This window comes from Seriola dumerili, unplaced genomic scaffold (assembly GCF_002260705.1).
Source record: "Seriola dumerili isolate Sdu_G_001 unplaced genomic scaffold, Sdu_1.0 BDQW01000258.1, whole genome shotgun sequence".
Classification (NCBI taxonomy): Eukaryota; Metazoa; Chordata; class Actinopteri; order Carangiformes; family Carangidae; genus Seriola; species Seriola dumerili.
The window spans coordinates 1,092,532-1,110,342 of record NW_019174513.1 but is presented as its reverse complement, the minus strand read 5'-3'; the positions used below and the strand labels follow the sequence as shown (position 1 = coordinate 1,110,342).

Genomic DNA, 17,811 nt, shown 5'->3' with positions numbered 1-17,811 from the left:
ATTTACAATACTGACTTTCTGCAACATTTCTATGTAGTTAACCTTTAATTCCTAAAGTCACTGTATGGATATTGCTATAGATTACTTACTTACTTTAGATAGATATTGACTCATTCGATCATTCATGGTAGCAAGAGTAAGAAACTGATCTCCATGACAACTGAGCCAGCTCCACCCTCTGCAGAAGACTGTGAGATGAGGCTAAAAGCTCCAAAAAAATATAATAAGCAAACTTTGATTTAAGATTTTTTTTTTTTTTGGCAGATAAAAGAAACTGTATTTACAAACACTGCTTTTCATTTCTACCTCAAACTGAAACTTGAACTACTGTATTGTACTGTACATGATAAAATCTCACATGACCAACTTTGCCATCAGTAATTAAAGTTGAAACTGTTGATTCAGATGTGAACATGAATAAAAGTAGTAAAATCTTTGTCTGGTTCTGGTCCACATCAGCAAACATAATAAAAATCCACACACCAATCTTTGCTGAACACTTCTAAAACCATAAAAAGTAAAGAAAATGTATAACTTTAAAACTTAAGAATAAAAACAAGCATTTCATAGTACAGCCTAATAACCAAATAGCAGTTTGTAATACTTTAATACTAATAATGACTCTCTCTGCTTACTGAGGTAAAATCATGAACCATGAAATCATCAATAATATAAACAATGTATTATGGAAGCCATTACATTTTCTGCCCTAATTTAATTGTGTCTGGGTTGCCAGATCTTTACCAAACAAAGCTGCCCACGACAGTGTGCACAATTTGCCATTGGTCATAATTATGTGATGTCATCAAATCTCATTACAAACCATGAATACAGAAAATAATATGTACAAAATACAGGTATGTATGTACCAGGTAATTAACATTTAATTTTACCTTACATGAACTAAAGTCTGTTGACAATATTCAAGTAAAACTAGAAACAGTGCAAAACCTGGCTTAACAGAGGCAGCCTACAGTATCTACTGAACAATTAAAGACACTGGGTGCTCCTTTGTCATCATCGCATCCAGGGCAGTGCAATGATCAGTGAGACAGAGAGGTTGGGCTGGGCATTTCTCCAAACTGTGTGTCTGCCAACACTGACATGTCTGGTTCAGTCTGAGTAAAAAAGCAGAAACTCAGTTAACATAAAATCAATTATTCTATATTGTCAGATATCGGAATGTTCACCTTAATGAGACTTATTAAACCACCCATTCATGCATCCACAGCTACATGTTCATCCAAATCACACATAAACATAAAAAAACATATAACATATATGTATATATATATGTTATATGTACATATGTATAAACACATTTGCATGGACAACAGCAGTCTGGCAGAGTCCTTCACCTACCTGTGGGTCTTTATCCTTTTCTTGCCTTGGAATTCGATGCCTCCTCCTCTTTGGTCCAGCAGCATGATGCAACACTGCAGACGACGTGGAACCAGACAGGCCATTGAGACGCTCATCCTCCACTCCGGCAGCAGCATCTAAATGGGCTCCAGGCTCATCCTGAAACAACAGGCAAAAAATTTAGCTGTACATTGTGAGCTTGAGCACATTTATTTATTATTGTGCATCAAATAAAGAGGCAGACAGGCTAGTTCACAGTAATTATAAGGTTGGATTAGCAGTCAGGCAAAGTGGGTAACAGACCTTGACCCATGGTCAATTTGTTTCAATCAATGTGATTTATTTTGAATTTGATAGGGAATTTTCAGCACTTACAAGGTGGGTCCTGCCTTATTAGCTAATTTTGTGGTAATCTTAGATCAATTTAGTTCTGAGATCATAATTATTTTAGTCTATATTGTGCACAGTCAATAGCTAATTTGGCCCAGGGACTCCTTCAGAGCTTCATCTGGTAATGGTTAATTGCTATAGTAAAAAACACATTAATATAGTTTTGTAAGGCTTGGATTGTAGTGGTAACTAGTAGTAGTAGTGGTGAGTAGGGGTTAATACCGCACAGGTCTCTCAGGTCATCAGGTGATGTCAGGTCAATCTATTTGGTAAATCTATTGTCACTGTGTTAACTGAATATTCACGTATTGAAATAAAACTAATAGTTAGTTCATATCAATCATTTTCATGCCAATGCATGTGGATGTAAATGTTGTGGAGGTGTTGGCATATGGAAATGTACACGTGGAGTGATGTCAGAGACGACCAGCAACATCTCATTTTTAACAACTCAAGAGTCCATTTTCTTCCTTTTTTTAAATATACCACAAATCTCCACCTATCTTTCTATTTCTCACCTCAAGCATTATAGTGAGCTGGGCATTTCTGTAATCATCCCCATGAGCATCTAAAGTCTTCATGAGAAACCTGTAAGGATTAACGGGACACTCAGATGAGCCATTATGTGGGAATCTTCTCAGAAATGTTGTTCAGAAATGTAGTTATTGTAATCAAGTTTTATACCTTCTTTCTTTCTTCAAGCGTCGTGTAATTCTTTGTACTTGGTGAAGGCGGCCTAGCATCTTCTGATTGACCTGACAATTACACATAACACATGAGGTGATTACAAATGCACTGATATATATCATAACATCAACAAGATAATCAGAAACATGGTCTTTATTAAAAATAATTATATGGTGACAGTATGAGCTCATGTGGATTTAAACATTTTTAAAAATATGTAAGTCCATACCTAGAAATTATGTGAGAAGTCAGGCACTAAATGTTTTTAAACCCAATATAATCCATATTGAAACACAGTGAAGAAGTGTGTGCAAAATAACCCACATACTGCATATGCACATATATGCAGGCTCACACTCACGCACACCTGTTCAATTTCCTTACACCTCCTACTTAGAGCCAGATATTTCCTCTTATCTAGAGCTCTTCTCTCTTCGTCCTCTTGCACTGTGCTCTCAAGCAGCTCACTGCCTCCTGGGCCCAGCTCCACCTGCAGAAAAACAATTTTGTGTGGTTTGTGTGTTGTGGTCAGCTCTCTGTGTCAGTGCTTTCACTATTGTGTTTCAAATGGAACAGCTGAAACAAAATGGAAATTTCAGTTGTTGAATCAATCATAAGCAGATACTTTCTCCACCCATTAAGCTACATAGATGTGACCACACCTTTACACTCTGAATTCAATCTTATATCTTCTTTAACGCTAATAGAATTACAAATGTCTGTCACAAATACAAGATAAGATTCTGACTTTGCATGCATAGATCATGTCTAAGGCATATTTAACTGAGAAGCTCGATCCAGGGTGTGATTGTAGCTTCTTTCTTCAAACACAATGCTTCTCAGACTGATTTAAATACATTATTTTAGTGTTGAAGCTAAGATGTGGTGTTAAAACTGGTAATATTAGTGACTTGGTACAGTAAATAGACAACATATTTTCTTGTTACTTTAATGGCACAGCAAGCACTGACTAGGTGTTGCTGCTTACCTGCATCAACATTACTATTACCACCATTACCATGTTCATTAACATTACCTCTCCAGGTCCCAGCTCCACACCGCCTGGCTCCAGCTCTGCCTCCAGGATATGTCCTCCAAACAGAGGAGGCAGAGCCAAACCAGAGAAATCCTCCATCATCTGGACAGGAAGAGCAAAAAGATCATCTGTTTTTGTTGCTGTAGACATTTCTACACAACAGTTTAGGTACAAGCAGCATGTGTAGGTAGAAGTTCACTATACCTCTGGTGCAGCAATGACATGTTACTGAAAAATGTGACCAGTTCATTATATTTATGACGGACAAACACTACCCATAACAGTGGCTTTAGCCAAATAAGTGTAAAGAACATATTTCTGTGCTTTTACAAAAAACACAGGAGATTTGAAAATTGAAGTAATCGTTTTCGATTATGCAACTTGTGATTGACATCAACATAAATGACGTTTTGAGTAAATTCGACTAATACTGAAAATAATCGTTAGATAAGGTTCTGGTATCATCAGTGGCTAACTATCATACTAAACAACAAGCTATCAATGTATCCATACTTACATTTCTGAATCTATCAACAGTGCAGCCTGAGTCCCGGTTTTAAAACTCCACTGCAAACTGTCTGAGTATGAGTTTGTGGTCTACACAGCCAGGTTAGCTATGAGCGTGTATTAACATAACATATGCTGGCTCAACTCAAACGTAAAGCAACGCAAGGGTAGCTCTTCTTTCACACTCTCCTCGATAAACTGATGTTTATGTGCGACGTGCGTCGCAGAAAAAATACGTCGGTTAGTAGGTACTACATTTCCCATGAGCATCCGGTCGGTCCAACTACACCAGACAACATGGCGGGTATGTGAATATTTTGTCATCTTTTGTACACCTAAACGGTGAAAGTAGTTTTAATGCGTCCTCCACATAACATAAATAAATACTTAGAATAATCGAACTTACGTCAAGTTTGTGTCAGAGTTACTTTAACACAATGATATCCATTCGAAATAAAAAGAAAAATGTGACCTTGGCTGTGTTGCTAACGGTGGCTAACGTTAGCTAACCGTAGGCTGATAGTCTGCTGTGGAGGAATCTAACCTGCCTGGGTTTGTGGGGTTTTTTTCTACAGGAATCGGAGCTTTCCTGAAGAATGCATGGAATAAAGAGCCTGTCATCCTGGCCTCCTGTGCGATTGGAGTGATCGGTTAGTAACTTCCCGTTTACATTTAATCCGGCTCGGAAATGTGTGAGAGACAGAGCACAACATTGTACAACTTGCTTCAGAAATACTGTACTTAATTATGACTATAGCAACAAATCAACATTTAACATGAAAAGAGAGAATAGCCGATATCCCAAATATTGGACCCCTAAGATTCCACTGGCATATGTTTACTTCACATCAGTTGTCTTGCGATTATTCTCATTTAATTAGCTTAACTTTACCTTAACCAGTAACTTGTTGTTAACTGACCACTGAAGATACAATGTCCTCCAAGTGTAGTTAATGTTTTGAGTGTTAAGTTAAAATAATGTTGTATTTTCTCAGGTGTTGCTATTCCATTCATCAGCCCCATCACAAAGTATACAGGAATGATCAATTCAGCTGTGCCATACAACTACCCAGGTAAACACCGTTGTCATGTTACAACGGGTTGTCTTAAGTGTCACATTTCTGATGTAAGTGCAACAACACTGAATACTCCAGCTATCCAAACTAATAGCTGTCCATGCTCAGGCAATTATTAACACTTCTCCTTTTTTCCTAATGCAGTTCCTGTGCGAGATGATGGAAACATGCCTGATGTCCCTGCACATCCATCTGAACCCAAAGGAAATAACCTGGAATGGCTTAAAAATCTGTAACTTCACATTCTCACAATCGACACCTGTGCTATTCCTCTTGTTCATATCTGTCTACATAGCTGTTCCACTTATCAATGTCCCACAATAAAGACTGTCTATTTAATTCTACTTATGTACCATATTGTTTTGTTTGGATACATTCAATACATTTGGATGGAATGCATGTTTTATAACTTTATAAAACCACATGAAGAGGTCAGACAGTTTTCTTCATCTAATTGCCTTAGTTGAACTAGGCTTAAGTTTAGCGCCTCCAGTCTTTAAGTATTTTGTTAATTTGGATTGGGCTGTTGGAATTTGAACATGAAGCTAAAATATAATTTTTTTTATTTGTCTCTTAGAGTAAACCCTAAAATAACCTGAACTTCATTTTTAAAGAAGTTGGGATGAAATATTTTTTGACTTTCCACTCAAAGATAGCTGCTGGGTTTGTAGACCAAAAGACCAAAGAGCCGATCATGAGAGTTTTGAAACCAAGCTTCGACACAACCCTGATCCTTCAGATGAGGCTTAGCATGACAAAGCTGGAATCCGATTAAGTTTGAAAATGCATTCCTTGTTTTATCCAGCATGGCTCTACTTGCATAACTAAGAAATGTGGCAGAACAATATGTGGTGCAGTGCCTCATTAAACCCCTTAAAAATTAAGACCTACCATTTAATATGGGACTGACAATTATTCACTGTTATAATGTCCGTGTCACTTTGTAGGCATTTTAATGCTCTGTTCATGTGTGTACTGAGTGTTTTAGACCCGACAAACACACACCATGGATATTATATGACTTGCTGCATTAATGCTGTAAATGCACATTTAAAAACATATACAAAAATCTCAGTTTTAAAATATACAGATGTACACAGCAACAGCGACGAAAGGTCTCTTTTATAGAACTTTTATTTCACAACATGTCAATATTCAGTATTTCAGGTAAAGAATGTCTTCCTCAGCAGTATTCATCATCATCATCATAATAAAATATCTTCTGCAGTCACCCGGATTTCATTTTGATGCAGTTCAGAGAACAGCCTGACAGTCTGCTTAAATTGCTGCATGTTGTTTTAAAGAAACAAGGAGCTGTGTAAAGTTGGTGTGCAATGTTTAAACAATATTTCACTTTGGAAGAAGAGTTTTAAACTTTGGATAAATTCCTATTCCCATAAAAAACAAACATGTTTTTTCCACATTAGCATTCTGCTGTAGGTTATGCACGATGATGGATGACAATGCACAGACTGCATATAAACTTTTCTGTACACACATACAAAGTCCTGTAGACTTGCTGTAAATGTGTGTATTCATTTTGCCATACATTTCTTGTTAGATATTTATAACATTTATATTTTTAATAAACTTCCCATATTTTCCTTATAACATATCTCACACTTCAAATATATTTCTATGTTGCACATATTGTATACTATGTTATTTTTCTACATTACTCATTTCAACAACTATTTTTTTTTTTACACTTTTTAAAGTACTCTCAGGCAAAATTATTTGTTTTCTCATATACCTCACTGTTTCACCAAACTCAGTGCACGTTACATTGTAAGTTTTATTCAAAGATTTAAGTCTAGATTAATCTATATTCGCAGCACATTCAAACCCAAGTAGGTGAATATGTCATTCTATATTTTCACTGTGTCATTATGAAAGAGGTCTTATTTCCTGTTTGTTCAGAGTAGGAGAGAGAGCTAATTCACAATTTCCAGGATTGGAGTTATATCGCTTCTACAGCTTCTACAAAGTCAAAATGTTCTGCCAAAGTGAAATATTATAACAAGTCAAATAAAAGTCATACAATCGCACTGTTTTACGCACTATTTACAAGCATGGATAAGCATTTGCTCTATCATTTTTCTGTCACCTTTACTAATGATGACATACTACTCAAAGCAATATATCTGATGTTAGAGATGATTTCCTACAACACTTGTGGGTGATCTCTTGAATCTTAAAGATGTTAAAATGTCACAGCAACTCCAGGCAGTTACAACTGGAAAACAAGCATTTCAGTTTCCATAGATGCAAAATTTCACCACTTTGCTGGAGGCCACTACAGAGCTACAGAATATTACTTTGGATATTTCTAGTTTACCATGAACACTTGCTCAGACATTGGTCAACTTCCTGTATGCTTTCTTCATCACTTTCAAAGATACATATCCCCCATAAAACTCCTACCGTCTCGTCTGTCTCGGCTTTCACATCTCTCTTAAAGATTCTGCTCAGTCTGGCTGGTGAACATAAAACTAATATTGACTAGCCTAGATGTTGAATAGCTTTACATTTGGGACTGAAAAGGAATCAAGAAGATATCAAATCCAAAGACTAAGCAAATCTGTCACTCTTAAGCCTTTGAACCATCCGCATGCTACTTTCTAAAAAACACACCTCTTTCAATAATAACACCGTCCAATCGTTCAACTATTAACTGTCACAGTTTGTGTCTGTGAAGCTAATGAGCTTTTCTGTCTCTTTGTTTTGTAGGAGTTGCTCTGTGTTAAATAAGAACTTTTTTTTCACTCACTGGGAAATGAACAAGCCTCATTTGAATGATCGTATTTAAGGTAGAGTGTGTTTTTACATTATATTTTGAGGTCAGGCAAAGAGTTAAACTAATCCAAAAATCTACATTCATAAAGTAGCAATGTGTAACTTCACAGCAGCAGAATGTGTTGTGTTAAATGTCATAAACATAAGATATAACTGACAAGGACTTGTACACACAGCATTGCTATTGTTCAGTAAATTTAAAGTAAAAATGGCACAAAAATAACTCAGTGTGCCAATTTCATTAAAATATGCCAAGTCTCTCTCAGCCAGACAAGCAAGTTTTAAAATACAAAAAGACATGTATAAATTTAAAAGTTCACCTTCATTGAAACCAAGAGAATGCAACTATCTGGCAGCTTCTCTAAAAAATATAATATTGTAATAGCACTTTTAGAGTAGGAGCCTGTCCTCTTCCCATAACACTTCATTACAGTCCAGGTGAAAGTTAACAACCCGCTATTAGGAGCCAGTCCCTAAATCAGCTGAACAAAGAATGGTTTTCTGAATATGGCACAAAACAACAAAAAACTACATTAAAGGTTATGTCAAGAAAAAAATTGCACTGTAAAACAGTAAGAGAAACAAGAGGCCTCCTTCACAGGCTGAGACCAACCTAAAAATGTTAGTTATTCTGAACGAGCAAGATACAGATACAAGATAAGTACAGCCAAACATACTTCTGTTTCATAAAAACTAGCCTAGATTTTATTTTACTGCCCATATTTCACTCAAACAGAATTTTCAGATATCACAGTGGTCCTGCTTCTACGTTCTCCCGTTAACTACCTTAAACAGTGAATGGACAGTGATCATATTTAACATGCTTTACACATGAACCCTTTTATACTTTGATTTTAAAATGTTCTAATCCTGCACATGAAACACAATCTGTATTTGATTAAACTGCAAAAAAAATATAAGTAAAGTACTATTCAAAAGAGTCAACATGAGCCAATGTGCCGCTTCCAGGACTCAACCTGAGGCTTGACAGAGGACTGACAGAGAACAGGAAACCGGATCGCTGCTGTGGGAATCAACCACTTACTCAATAATGGGAGCTGAGCGATCGTTGGTCACAGTTTTTCTGAGTCGTACATGGGCAAATGGATTGGGCCTGAAAAAAAGAAACAATAAAAACAAAAGGAATCATATAATGAAAAGGCATTATGACTAAAAGAGGTGTCAGGGGCAGCCCGGTGGCTTGTTACTACTAAGATACAGTGATCATGTGATCGTAATATCCTTGGTTTGACTCTAGCCAGGGGTCTTTGTTGTGCTTCATCCCCTCTCCCACCTAATTTCCTGTCACATCTCCACTGTCAACTATCTAATAAAGGTAAAAAGTACCCAGAATTACATGTGAAGGAATTGTTTTTCCACACCAAGCTGTGTACGTGTAGTTGTTAATAATTTACCTGGTTGGGGAGGGTGGTGGAGAGGTCAGTTCTGAGGTGATCTGAAAGAAGAAAACATTGATAACTCTTATATTCCTATTATTATTAAACATGCTTACACTGTCTTATCTCTGTCATTAGCATGAACAGTGAGGATCAGGCACATTCACTCTAACCCTTGACCTCCTCCCAAAGGTTTCATGTTTCTGACCTTGTTGCTGTCGGCCATGCTGTACGGGCGCGGGCGGAAGGTGCTGACCCTCTGGGGAGGAAGGGAGCGCTCCTCCTCTGACTCAGGGGTGAGGGCTGGGAGACCTGTAGACACCAGCTTGTCGAGCTGGCCGGTACTGGTGCTGTTAGCTTTAGATAAGAAGAGAGAGCTACAGGGAAGGGCACAGACGGAGAGGAAAGAATACACAAGAAAGAAAAAAAAAAAAAAAAAAAAAAGGGAAACACGACGAGAGTTGAGAGATGTTGGTTTTGTGTGAATTCATCAACAATGCTGTTGGTGTTGGAAAGAGGAGTGGAAAGATTGAGGCGCGAACAGTATAAGTATCATTCTGCAGTTCATGAGCTTCTGTGACTTTCTGTGCATCTGGCATGAAAGATGTTTGATTTATTGGGAATATAGATGGAAAAGGGAAGGGTGTCATTAGTTTCAACACGAAAACAATCCCCTGCTTTTCAACATACTGCTGATATATTGACAGACTGTCTGATTGTAAACGACTGACAGGAAGTGGAGGAAGCATTTCTCGCATTAAAAGAAAAAATTTCTCTTCATTGACGTACCTCTCGAGGTGATCCATCTTGCTGTGTTGTGGCTGAGTGTAGGAGAAAGGGAACCAGCCTTTCCTGTGAGGGAAAATTTTATTGTAACATTATGAAGGGGAGCTTGAAGCACTGAGGCAACTTAGAGAGTGTGTTTGAAATCAGTCTCCATTGTCTTATATGAAAATATAGAAGCTCACACACAACATATGATAAGTGAGGCCTTGTGAGATAAAGAATAAATATTCCAGCCAGAGACTATTTGTATCGGCTTTGATTTATGTCAGTGAGACCTTTCAGTCTTCACGTTTTGTACTTTATAACGATGGTAAAGGTCAAAGGCCCCTTCAGCTTCTAACATACCGTCCAGTCCGTTCATTTTGACCATAGTGCCACCCATCTCTGGGCTCAGAGATGAGCAGGGCGATGTTGTCGCCAGGCTGGAAGTGCAGTAAGCAAGCCCCACCCCCTACTCCTCCGCCCTCCGATGCTCCTGGAGCGTGAGGAAACATGGCTTCCACACGTGTAGGTCCAGATAAGGGCAGCATCCTGGGAAGACTGGAGCCTTGACCAGAGAAGACAAAGAAGAAAATGAGGAGAGAGGGTTGGAGATAAAGACACGCACACAAACAAGACAGGCCACCTGTGTCACGTCTTACCCTGAAAGCCACCCAGCCTCATTTCACTGACAGGTCTCCTCGGCAGGGGGAGTGTTGCTGTAGCGCACATGTCTGCAGTCTTCAACAGCCAGGGATTATGTGATGGTGATGAAGTGTTGCTCCCTCCTGGTCCCACCTGCTGGTGCAGTAGCTGCACAGGAGTCATGGCCCTGGAGAGAGGCGCGCTGTGAGGCAGCGGAGGACTGTGAGGAGCACTGTGCGGAGCACTGTGAGCGATGGGGAGGGTCATGCCATGCAAGGAGCTGCTGGTAGGGGAGATCTGGCTGAGCGACATCACAGTGGAGGGGATGAGGCTCGGGGAGAGGTTGGACGTGTTGGTGGCCAGGAGGAGAGAGCTCTGCTGGGCCGAGCCACTGGACGTGGAGGGAGTGGATGCAGCCGGGCTGATGCTGACGCTGCCGCTGGCGCTGCTGTCAGGGAGGGGGCTGGCTGATGCACTGAGGGGTGTGCTGGTGTGCTGAGGAGAAGCTCCTTGTGAAGAACCTCCAGCAGCTCCTCCAGTGGATGACGCAGTGCGGAAAGTCTGGGGGGAACCCTGAGGAGGACAGGTGTCACTCTGAGAGGTGGAGGGGAGTGAGCGCTGCTGCTGCTGGGAGCGACTGGAGTCTCCGTTCAACAGAGGAGGGACTTCCTGAACAGAGAGCCTCTGGAAAACCAAGAAATATCCAGCAGTGTAGTTAGAAGTTTGTTATAATAGTCTAACGTTGCCACTGCTCCTAATTCTATAAGTAGTTTAGTTTAGTGCCTTGGTGCTTAACTCAGGACTTCCTAGCCAAATCGTGAGACTTATTTTTGTCTTGCAAAACAATGGTGTTGTCGAACCTTTGCCGGGAACTACTAAGAATAGCCTTGTTTTTTGTTTGAACGCCAGATAATTATTTGAGTTTATCCAATGAGGTTTTGAAAGGTTTTCAATATCTTATCCCACCATGTGATCCTTCTGTCGAAACCAACCACAGAAGATCAGAAATTATGAACTTTTAAAAATAGTAAAGTCCAAACACCTGACCTGAACTCACCTGTTCTGGCTGAGCAGAGCCGAGCTTGGTGTGCCGGAGAACCTCGGCTATCCCAGCAGCCCCTGAGCTTTGAGGCGCAGTGTGACGCAGCAGATTCAGAGCGCGCTCTGGGAGTTTTGTCGGTTGAGAACATGACTGCTGCCAAGATGACAGTTTCTGAGACAGAAGCTCTCTCACCTGGGTTATTTTCAAAGACATAAAATAGAAGAAGCCAACACTGTTAAAAGCTGAGACTGACATTATTTCATATTTTCTTATTGTATTTTTTTTACTGTCAACAAATCCCATCATACAGTGATTTTACAGCAGCAGGACAGTGTATGTGGGACTGACATGTCACCTAGTGTAGTGTTTGGACAACAATGAAGATCTATGTCACAGGGGGATAAAACGAATGAGCTCGGTTCAGGGTATGATTACACATCTTTGGTAATAGAATACATTAGCTGTTGTTTTAGGTCTTTTCACAGTATTTGTTGACAGTACGAGAAATATCAAATATCAAATGACTTAATTCAAACTGTAAAACCAACCGCTCAAGACATCCACATTTCAGTATTTCTACATGAGAAAGTCGAACTGACTAAATAAATAAGTCAATGTGAACAGATCACCTTGGAGTGGTAGTTGATGAGCAGTTTGGTGACACAACACTGTCTGTCCACCAGGAAGCAGTATCGTCTCCTCTCCTCAGTGAGCGCTGACCTGTAACCTGTGGCGACCAGCGCGTCCAGCTCGCCTTGGCGACGACTCATCAACTCCACAAACTGAAGGAGGAGTCAGAAATTTGACTGCGAACCTGAACGTCCTCACATGGCATACACGGTCCTCACAACAATCACACACAAACCCTAACATACCTAGAGTACAGTACACACAGTGACCTTTAATTCACATTGTAAGGAGAGAGGAGTGATATCATATCCTGCCTGTTGCACAATCCCAATCATAAAATACTGTCCTGGTGACCTTTTCTTACTCTCCCCTTTGATTTCTCATTTTCACCCACCCAAGTGGCCAAATCCTCTCGCCCTCTTATATCATTCATGTTTCTTCCAGGAGAAAGTTTTTGCACTAAGTTGCTTGTTTTCTGAAAAATCAGCTGAGGCAGATTGTTCTTTAATCTTATTCACATCGACCTATTTCTCCTACAACTCTGCTTTTTAATCTGCTGTAATGTGTTTGAGGGATTTCTCAAATGAAAAGGTCACTGTGTCTGTCTCGTTGTTATATAGGTTTTGTTTTTTTGTTTGTTTCTTTTTAACCAACCATGCGGCGCTCTGGGCTTCAGTTACCTGCATCTCTCTGTCTCCATATTTGTTCGGGTGACGACTGCCCTGACTCTTCCTGCGGAGTTTCTTGAGCTGCGACTGGCAGCGCTCGATAGACTCAGATTTAGATCTCCGCTCACTCTGGTACTTCTTTAAAGTGGCCTGATGGGGAAACAGGTAAAAATGTATAAAGTCAGAGGATTTATCGTGATTTGTGTATCGAATGAATGAAATGATCCACTTTTATTTAAATGAATACATTTTTCCCAATAATAACATACATTTTAAACAATCATTCATATGTATTTCCCACAAGTTTTTTGATAAGTTACATTATATTATACATTGTACACAAATAGTTTGCAAATAAATTAAACTAAACATTTTAAACTACTCAAAAGTAGACTGAGTGTGTTTTAGAAAATGTTTGTAATATGAGTATGAGATATTTCAGTAGGCGTGTTAACATACAGTGAGGTATTTGATGTCCAGCTCCAGTTTCTGCTCCAACTGGGCGAGCAGCTCAGAGTGAAACAGTTTCAGCTGTTGATGAAAAGTAGCATATTCAATAAAGTACGCTGGCACGTCAGCATGTATGTCAAAGGTAATGACAGCCTCCAGTCACTTTATCAAACCAGAATGATCTTTTAAACTTCTTTTAAACCTCTAAAAATCAGAAATGTGGAAGTATCTATTACCATGTACAATGCGTTGCAATCTAAATCACAATTTCAGTATTTAACCAACTAATCAGTGTGTCTTCCTTTATGAATTTCATGAAACGAGCACTCTGATGCACAGTCTTACCACGTCTTCCAGCTGCACCTGAATCTGTCTGTGTACCTCGGCCATCTGAAACAGTGTGTCCCCTGTGAGGAGCAGCGCAGCAGTGAAGGCATCAGTATCACATAATTTGAAATGTTTTTATCTGTTCAAGTGCATCTTTGACCTGTGCAGAAATCGTTGCATATATCTCTCTCAATATCTCAAATCTGTGTGCTTTGTAATGGCTGTTCACAACAGTATCGGCACCAACATACAAGACAGACAACACACGAGTTAAAATGTCATAAAACCTGCTGCTTTGACACAATTTCTCATTTACACAGTGGCGGTCAGCTGTGAGTCCCTCCCTTGGTCACACAGCACTGTAGTATGTGGTGGCTGGCATCTCGCCCTCCGACACTCCTGCCTGCCTCCCCCGCTGTTTTCAGCATTACAATGAGATCATGTGGTGTTGTTAATCTCCCAACAATGACCCTACTCTCTCCCTTTCCCTCTGTTCTCTCTCTCCCTCTCTCTCTGCATTTCCTCATTCCCTCTTGTCTTCATCTCCTCGCTCACCAACACACATGCAAGCAGGCTCACAGACTATTTTCAACTTCTCGCCAGCTGTCACATTGACTCTTTAAACTTTATTAGGTCTACAGCCAATTCATTTTTATTTTCTCCTTAACCCAGTCCTCCTCTCTCTCTCTCTCTCTCTCTCTCTCTCTCTACTGGCCGCCCACTCACCCAGCTCTTTGGAGCCTTGGCTGTCACTCGCCAGTTCTCCAAGTTTCACCAGGGCATCAAAGTACCCCTTGGCAGCCACGGTTACTCCTGAAGAAGAGAACAAATTTTATGGGAAATTGCAAAAAGTCTCTGTGTAATTTGTATAGAATTACAACCGCGGCCTTCCTGTTAAATGAATCAGTATTTTAAAACTTACAACTTTACTGGATTCATTGCTCTGTGTGAAGCAGAAATGCAGCTCTGAGGACAAATATTAGTCCTGTAGCATATGAACTAGTCAGTGTTCAACTCACCTGTCAGAGCTTTCTCATAGTGTTTCCCCATGGTCACAAAGTTCTTCAGACTGGGGTTGAACTGGTCCAAAATCCCCTGTTGATGATGATACACACAGGTAACGTGACAGGCAAATAATGACATGCGAGTCTGTGAAGTGAACTACATTTCTAAGCATTGTACTGCAGATGATTGTGTAGGTGACAAACACATTTTTGAATCATTAAAAAATATTGTCTGTAGGACACATGACAAGCCGTTCAATGGAAAACAGCAAAAAAAAAAAAAGAAAATCATTTCTTTATGAGGTTCACTGCTGGGCGCAGAGAAGACAGACTAAAGTTATACCTTGTAGACATTTTCTGTCATCTTGTTGACCTCTTCGGTTCGAGACATTTTTCTTCTCTCGCGTATATGTGCTGCCACTATGTACGTTTGTATGGTCTCCGCCTGTCGTTGTTCAGGGTCCTAGGCTTTAGAGTAGACACAGATCCTCTAAAGGAGAAGAAGATATATTGAAATTAGAGACTGTTCACTACAATCACTCTGAAAATTTACCCAGGAACTGAGGACAAGGCTGTTTTTATATTCACCTCCACAGAGGAAAAGGGACGTCAACGCACTGACAGTATTTTTATTTATCAGCACTCGAGCTGAAACGACTAATTGATCAACAGGAAATTTATTGACAACTATTGTAGGAACTGATTAATAGTTTTACATTATTATTACAACATTATTTGGTTCTAGATTATTGAATGTCAGGGTTTGCAGGTTTCTTTGTTGTAAATGATACTGAATTGAATATATTTGGGTTTTGTCCATCTTGTCACATAAAACAAGGAATTTGAAAATGCCAATCATCGTTGTTCACTATTTGCTGACAGTTAATAGACAAAACTATTGATAAAATACAGAAGGAAATGTCACAAACACAAACGATTAGTCCATAAAAAAAAGTCCGTAAAAAAAAAAAAAAAAAACCACAGAGAAGTTTCAAATATTAAGAAGAAACAAAAACCTTCAACATCTTCTCAAATATTCATATTGTACTCCTCTATTCAGTGTTATCTTTCTATGAAGGATTGACAGTGTGAGATTTAAATCAGCTGGAGGACTTTTAAAGCCACTGAACCATCACAACATGCGATGAGAATGTCACACCGTCTTGGGTTTTGTCTGAGGGCAGCAGTGTTTTCATTTTCACATGAATCCCCTCTGAGTCTCAGCTGCCAGTTTCTACATTATCACTTCACAACATTAGGACAACCCAAATATTTCTCCTAGATTCGTGTGCCAGACGAGTTATACCATTTCAGATAAGAACAATGGGCTCCCCAAGTCCAAGCCACAGGTGTCAGAGCACTGAACAAACAGACGACAACAATGTTTCCTCCGCAGAGAGGACGATCAAGACGGGGACTGCTCTGTGGGTCAAAGGATTTCCAGTCTGGATTTGATGGCAAAAGACTCACTTGAACAACTCGGTTTTCCCTGTGCAGCCCTCCTTTGTTATCACAGCGAGATTACAGAGAAAACGTTGACCCAGATCAACTAATGGTATATGACACAAAGAAAACATTTCCAGACTCTTGCTCATTAAGGCCACCCTGGTGTAGTCTGTAATTTGTCAGCGTGCCTGTTCGAGTCTGCCGGATAAGACAGAAAAGTGGGAGCTTTGTCCTCAGTCTTTTTGTTTGAAGGCCTTTTTAACTGTGCATGCACTTTAAAATGATGATGAAGTGAAATATTGAAGCTAGATAAAATATTTGTGTGTGTATATTCGAGCTTAGTGCGGTTCAATTCTAAGAAATAAAGTGCTGTTTGTTTCAGGATGCAACAGGAGCAGTCTGCAGGTGGTGGGGGAGCTGATACAGAAGGTGCATTCATGTGGGTTAGCCTCTTTAAATCTCTTAAATGTGAGTGGATGTAAACACTGCATTTAAAACCCATCAACGTCGCTGCGAAAAGGATAAATTCAAACAAATGACAGAAATAGTTAGTAGTGTTTAAAGGCATGTAAGCAGATCTGATACAATTAATCAGTTCATTTATTATTTGATCAACAGGAAAATACTCTGCAATTATTTTGATTTTGAGCAAAAATGCAATAACAAAAAAATAATAGTTAAAGCTTCTCATTTGTGAGGATTTGTGTTTCTCAGAGCATCTTTGTAAAGTGACAGTTGGTCAGACAAAACAAGACATTTGAAGACGTCACCTTGAACTGTGGTTTGCACATTTCAATCAACTGAGACAATTACCATCATCATTACCACACGCCAGACTAATAGATACTTTGTACTGTTTTGGTGGTTTTGCAGGTCTCCTGCACTATTTTGAGGTGAAACGCTGTCAGATATGTTTGCATTTACTTCTAGCATTTCTCTGAGGCTCGGTAAATGTGTAATATTTTATTTTTACATGGACCTTTTCTTCTTCCACACCATCTCATCTCATTTCAACAACTACATCAAAGGCAACATTTGACTGAAGTCTTTCGACTCGCTGAAGCACACGCAAAGTATCTTAATTAGAGAGAGAAACATTATGAAAAGCACGTTTTAAGTAGAAATATGGATAAATGAGTCAGGTCAGTTGCACAGTGGAGGTTTTTTCCTGAATGAAAAATGCCCCCTGCCATTTGCCCGCACTGTGCAGCCCAGTAACAGCTACCTGTTGATCTCAAACACTCAGCACAGCTTCCATTTGTACAACAGTAACAAATAATTCAGCTACTTTAAAAAGAAAAAGAAGTTACATACCTTTTCTGAGCTCATTGTTGGAAACGATAAAAGCTTCCTGCGCGTCTTTGAGTGTTTAATGAACAGTACAACACCCCCCTCCTTTCTTCCTATTAGGCTACTTTCCCTCTCCGTTAGTTAGTGGGGGGTTGTTTCATCCAGCAGAGCACTAAATCTCCACTCCCCTCCACCCCTTTTTCACATGGCCCTCTCTCTCTTTCTCTCTCTCTCTCTCTCTCTCTCCTCTCTCTCACACTCTCTCCCTCTCCTCTCTCTACCTCTCCTTACTC

General features: G+C 39.6%; 3 protein-coding genes across 3 annotated transcripts; 1 reads left to right on the top strand and 2 right to left on the bottom strand.

Annotated features, from left to right (window-relative positions):
* Positions 1 to 588: 588 nt before the first annotated feature.
* Positions 589 to 4,190, bottom strand: tfpt (TCF3 fusion partner). The gene is made up of 7 exons (XM_022756528.1): positions 3,993 to 4,190; positions 3,476 to 3,577; positions 2,807 to 2,929; positions 2,437 to 2,507; positions 2,271 to 2,340; positions 1,363 to 1,521; positions 589 to 1,118 (listed from the first exon to the last, which is right to left on the bottom strand). The coding sequence occupies exons 2-7, from the start codon at positions 3,575 to 3,577 to the stop codon at positions 1,044 to 1,046; spliced, it is 600 nt and encodes a 199-aa protein (XP_022612249.1). The 5' UTR covers positions 3,993 to 4,190; the 3' UTR covers positions 589 to 1,043.
* Positions 4,191 to 4,237: 47 nt separating this feature from the next.
* Positions 4,238 to 5,402, top strand: ndufa3 (NADH:ubiquinone oxidoreductase subunit A3). Its single transcript, XM_022756535.1, has 4 exons — positions 4,238 to 4,286; positions 4,558 to 4,632; positions 4,978 to 5,055; positions 5,203 to 5,402. The coding sequence occupies exons 1-4, from the start codon at positions 4,280 to 4,282 to the stop codon at positions 5,292 to 5,294; spliced, it is 252 nt and encodes an 83-aa protein (XP_022612256.1). The 5' UTR covers positions 4,238 to 4,279; the 3' UTR covers positions 5,295 to 5,402.
* Positions 5,403 to 8,562: 3,160 nt separating this feature from the next.
* Positions 8,563 to 15,233, bottom strand: LOC111229977 (brain-specific angiogenesis inhibitor 1-associated protein 2-like). Its single transcript, XM_022756497.1, has 14 exons — positions 15,126 to 15,233; positions 14,798 to 14,873; positions 14,505 to 14,591; positions 13,797 to 13,858; positions 13,461 to 13,532; positions 13,014 to 13,151; positions 12,333 to 12,485; positions 11,719 to 11,895; positions 10,679 to 11,345; positions 10,383 to 10,584; positions 10,041 to 10,103; positions 9,460 to 9,628; positions 9,270 to 9,310; positions 8,563 to 8,968 (listed from the first exon to the last, which is right to left on the bottom strand). The coding sequence occupies exons 1-14, from the start codon at positions 15,171 to 15,173 to the stop codon at positions 8,896 to 8,898; spliced, it is 2,028 nt and encodes a 675-aa protein (XP_022612218.1). The 5' UTR covers positions 15,174 to 15,233; the 3' UTR covers positions 8,563 to 8,895.
* Between the last annotated feature and the right edge of the window lie 2,578 nt (positions 15,234 to 17,811).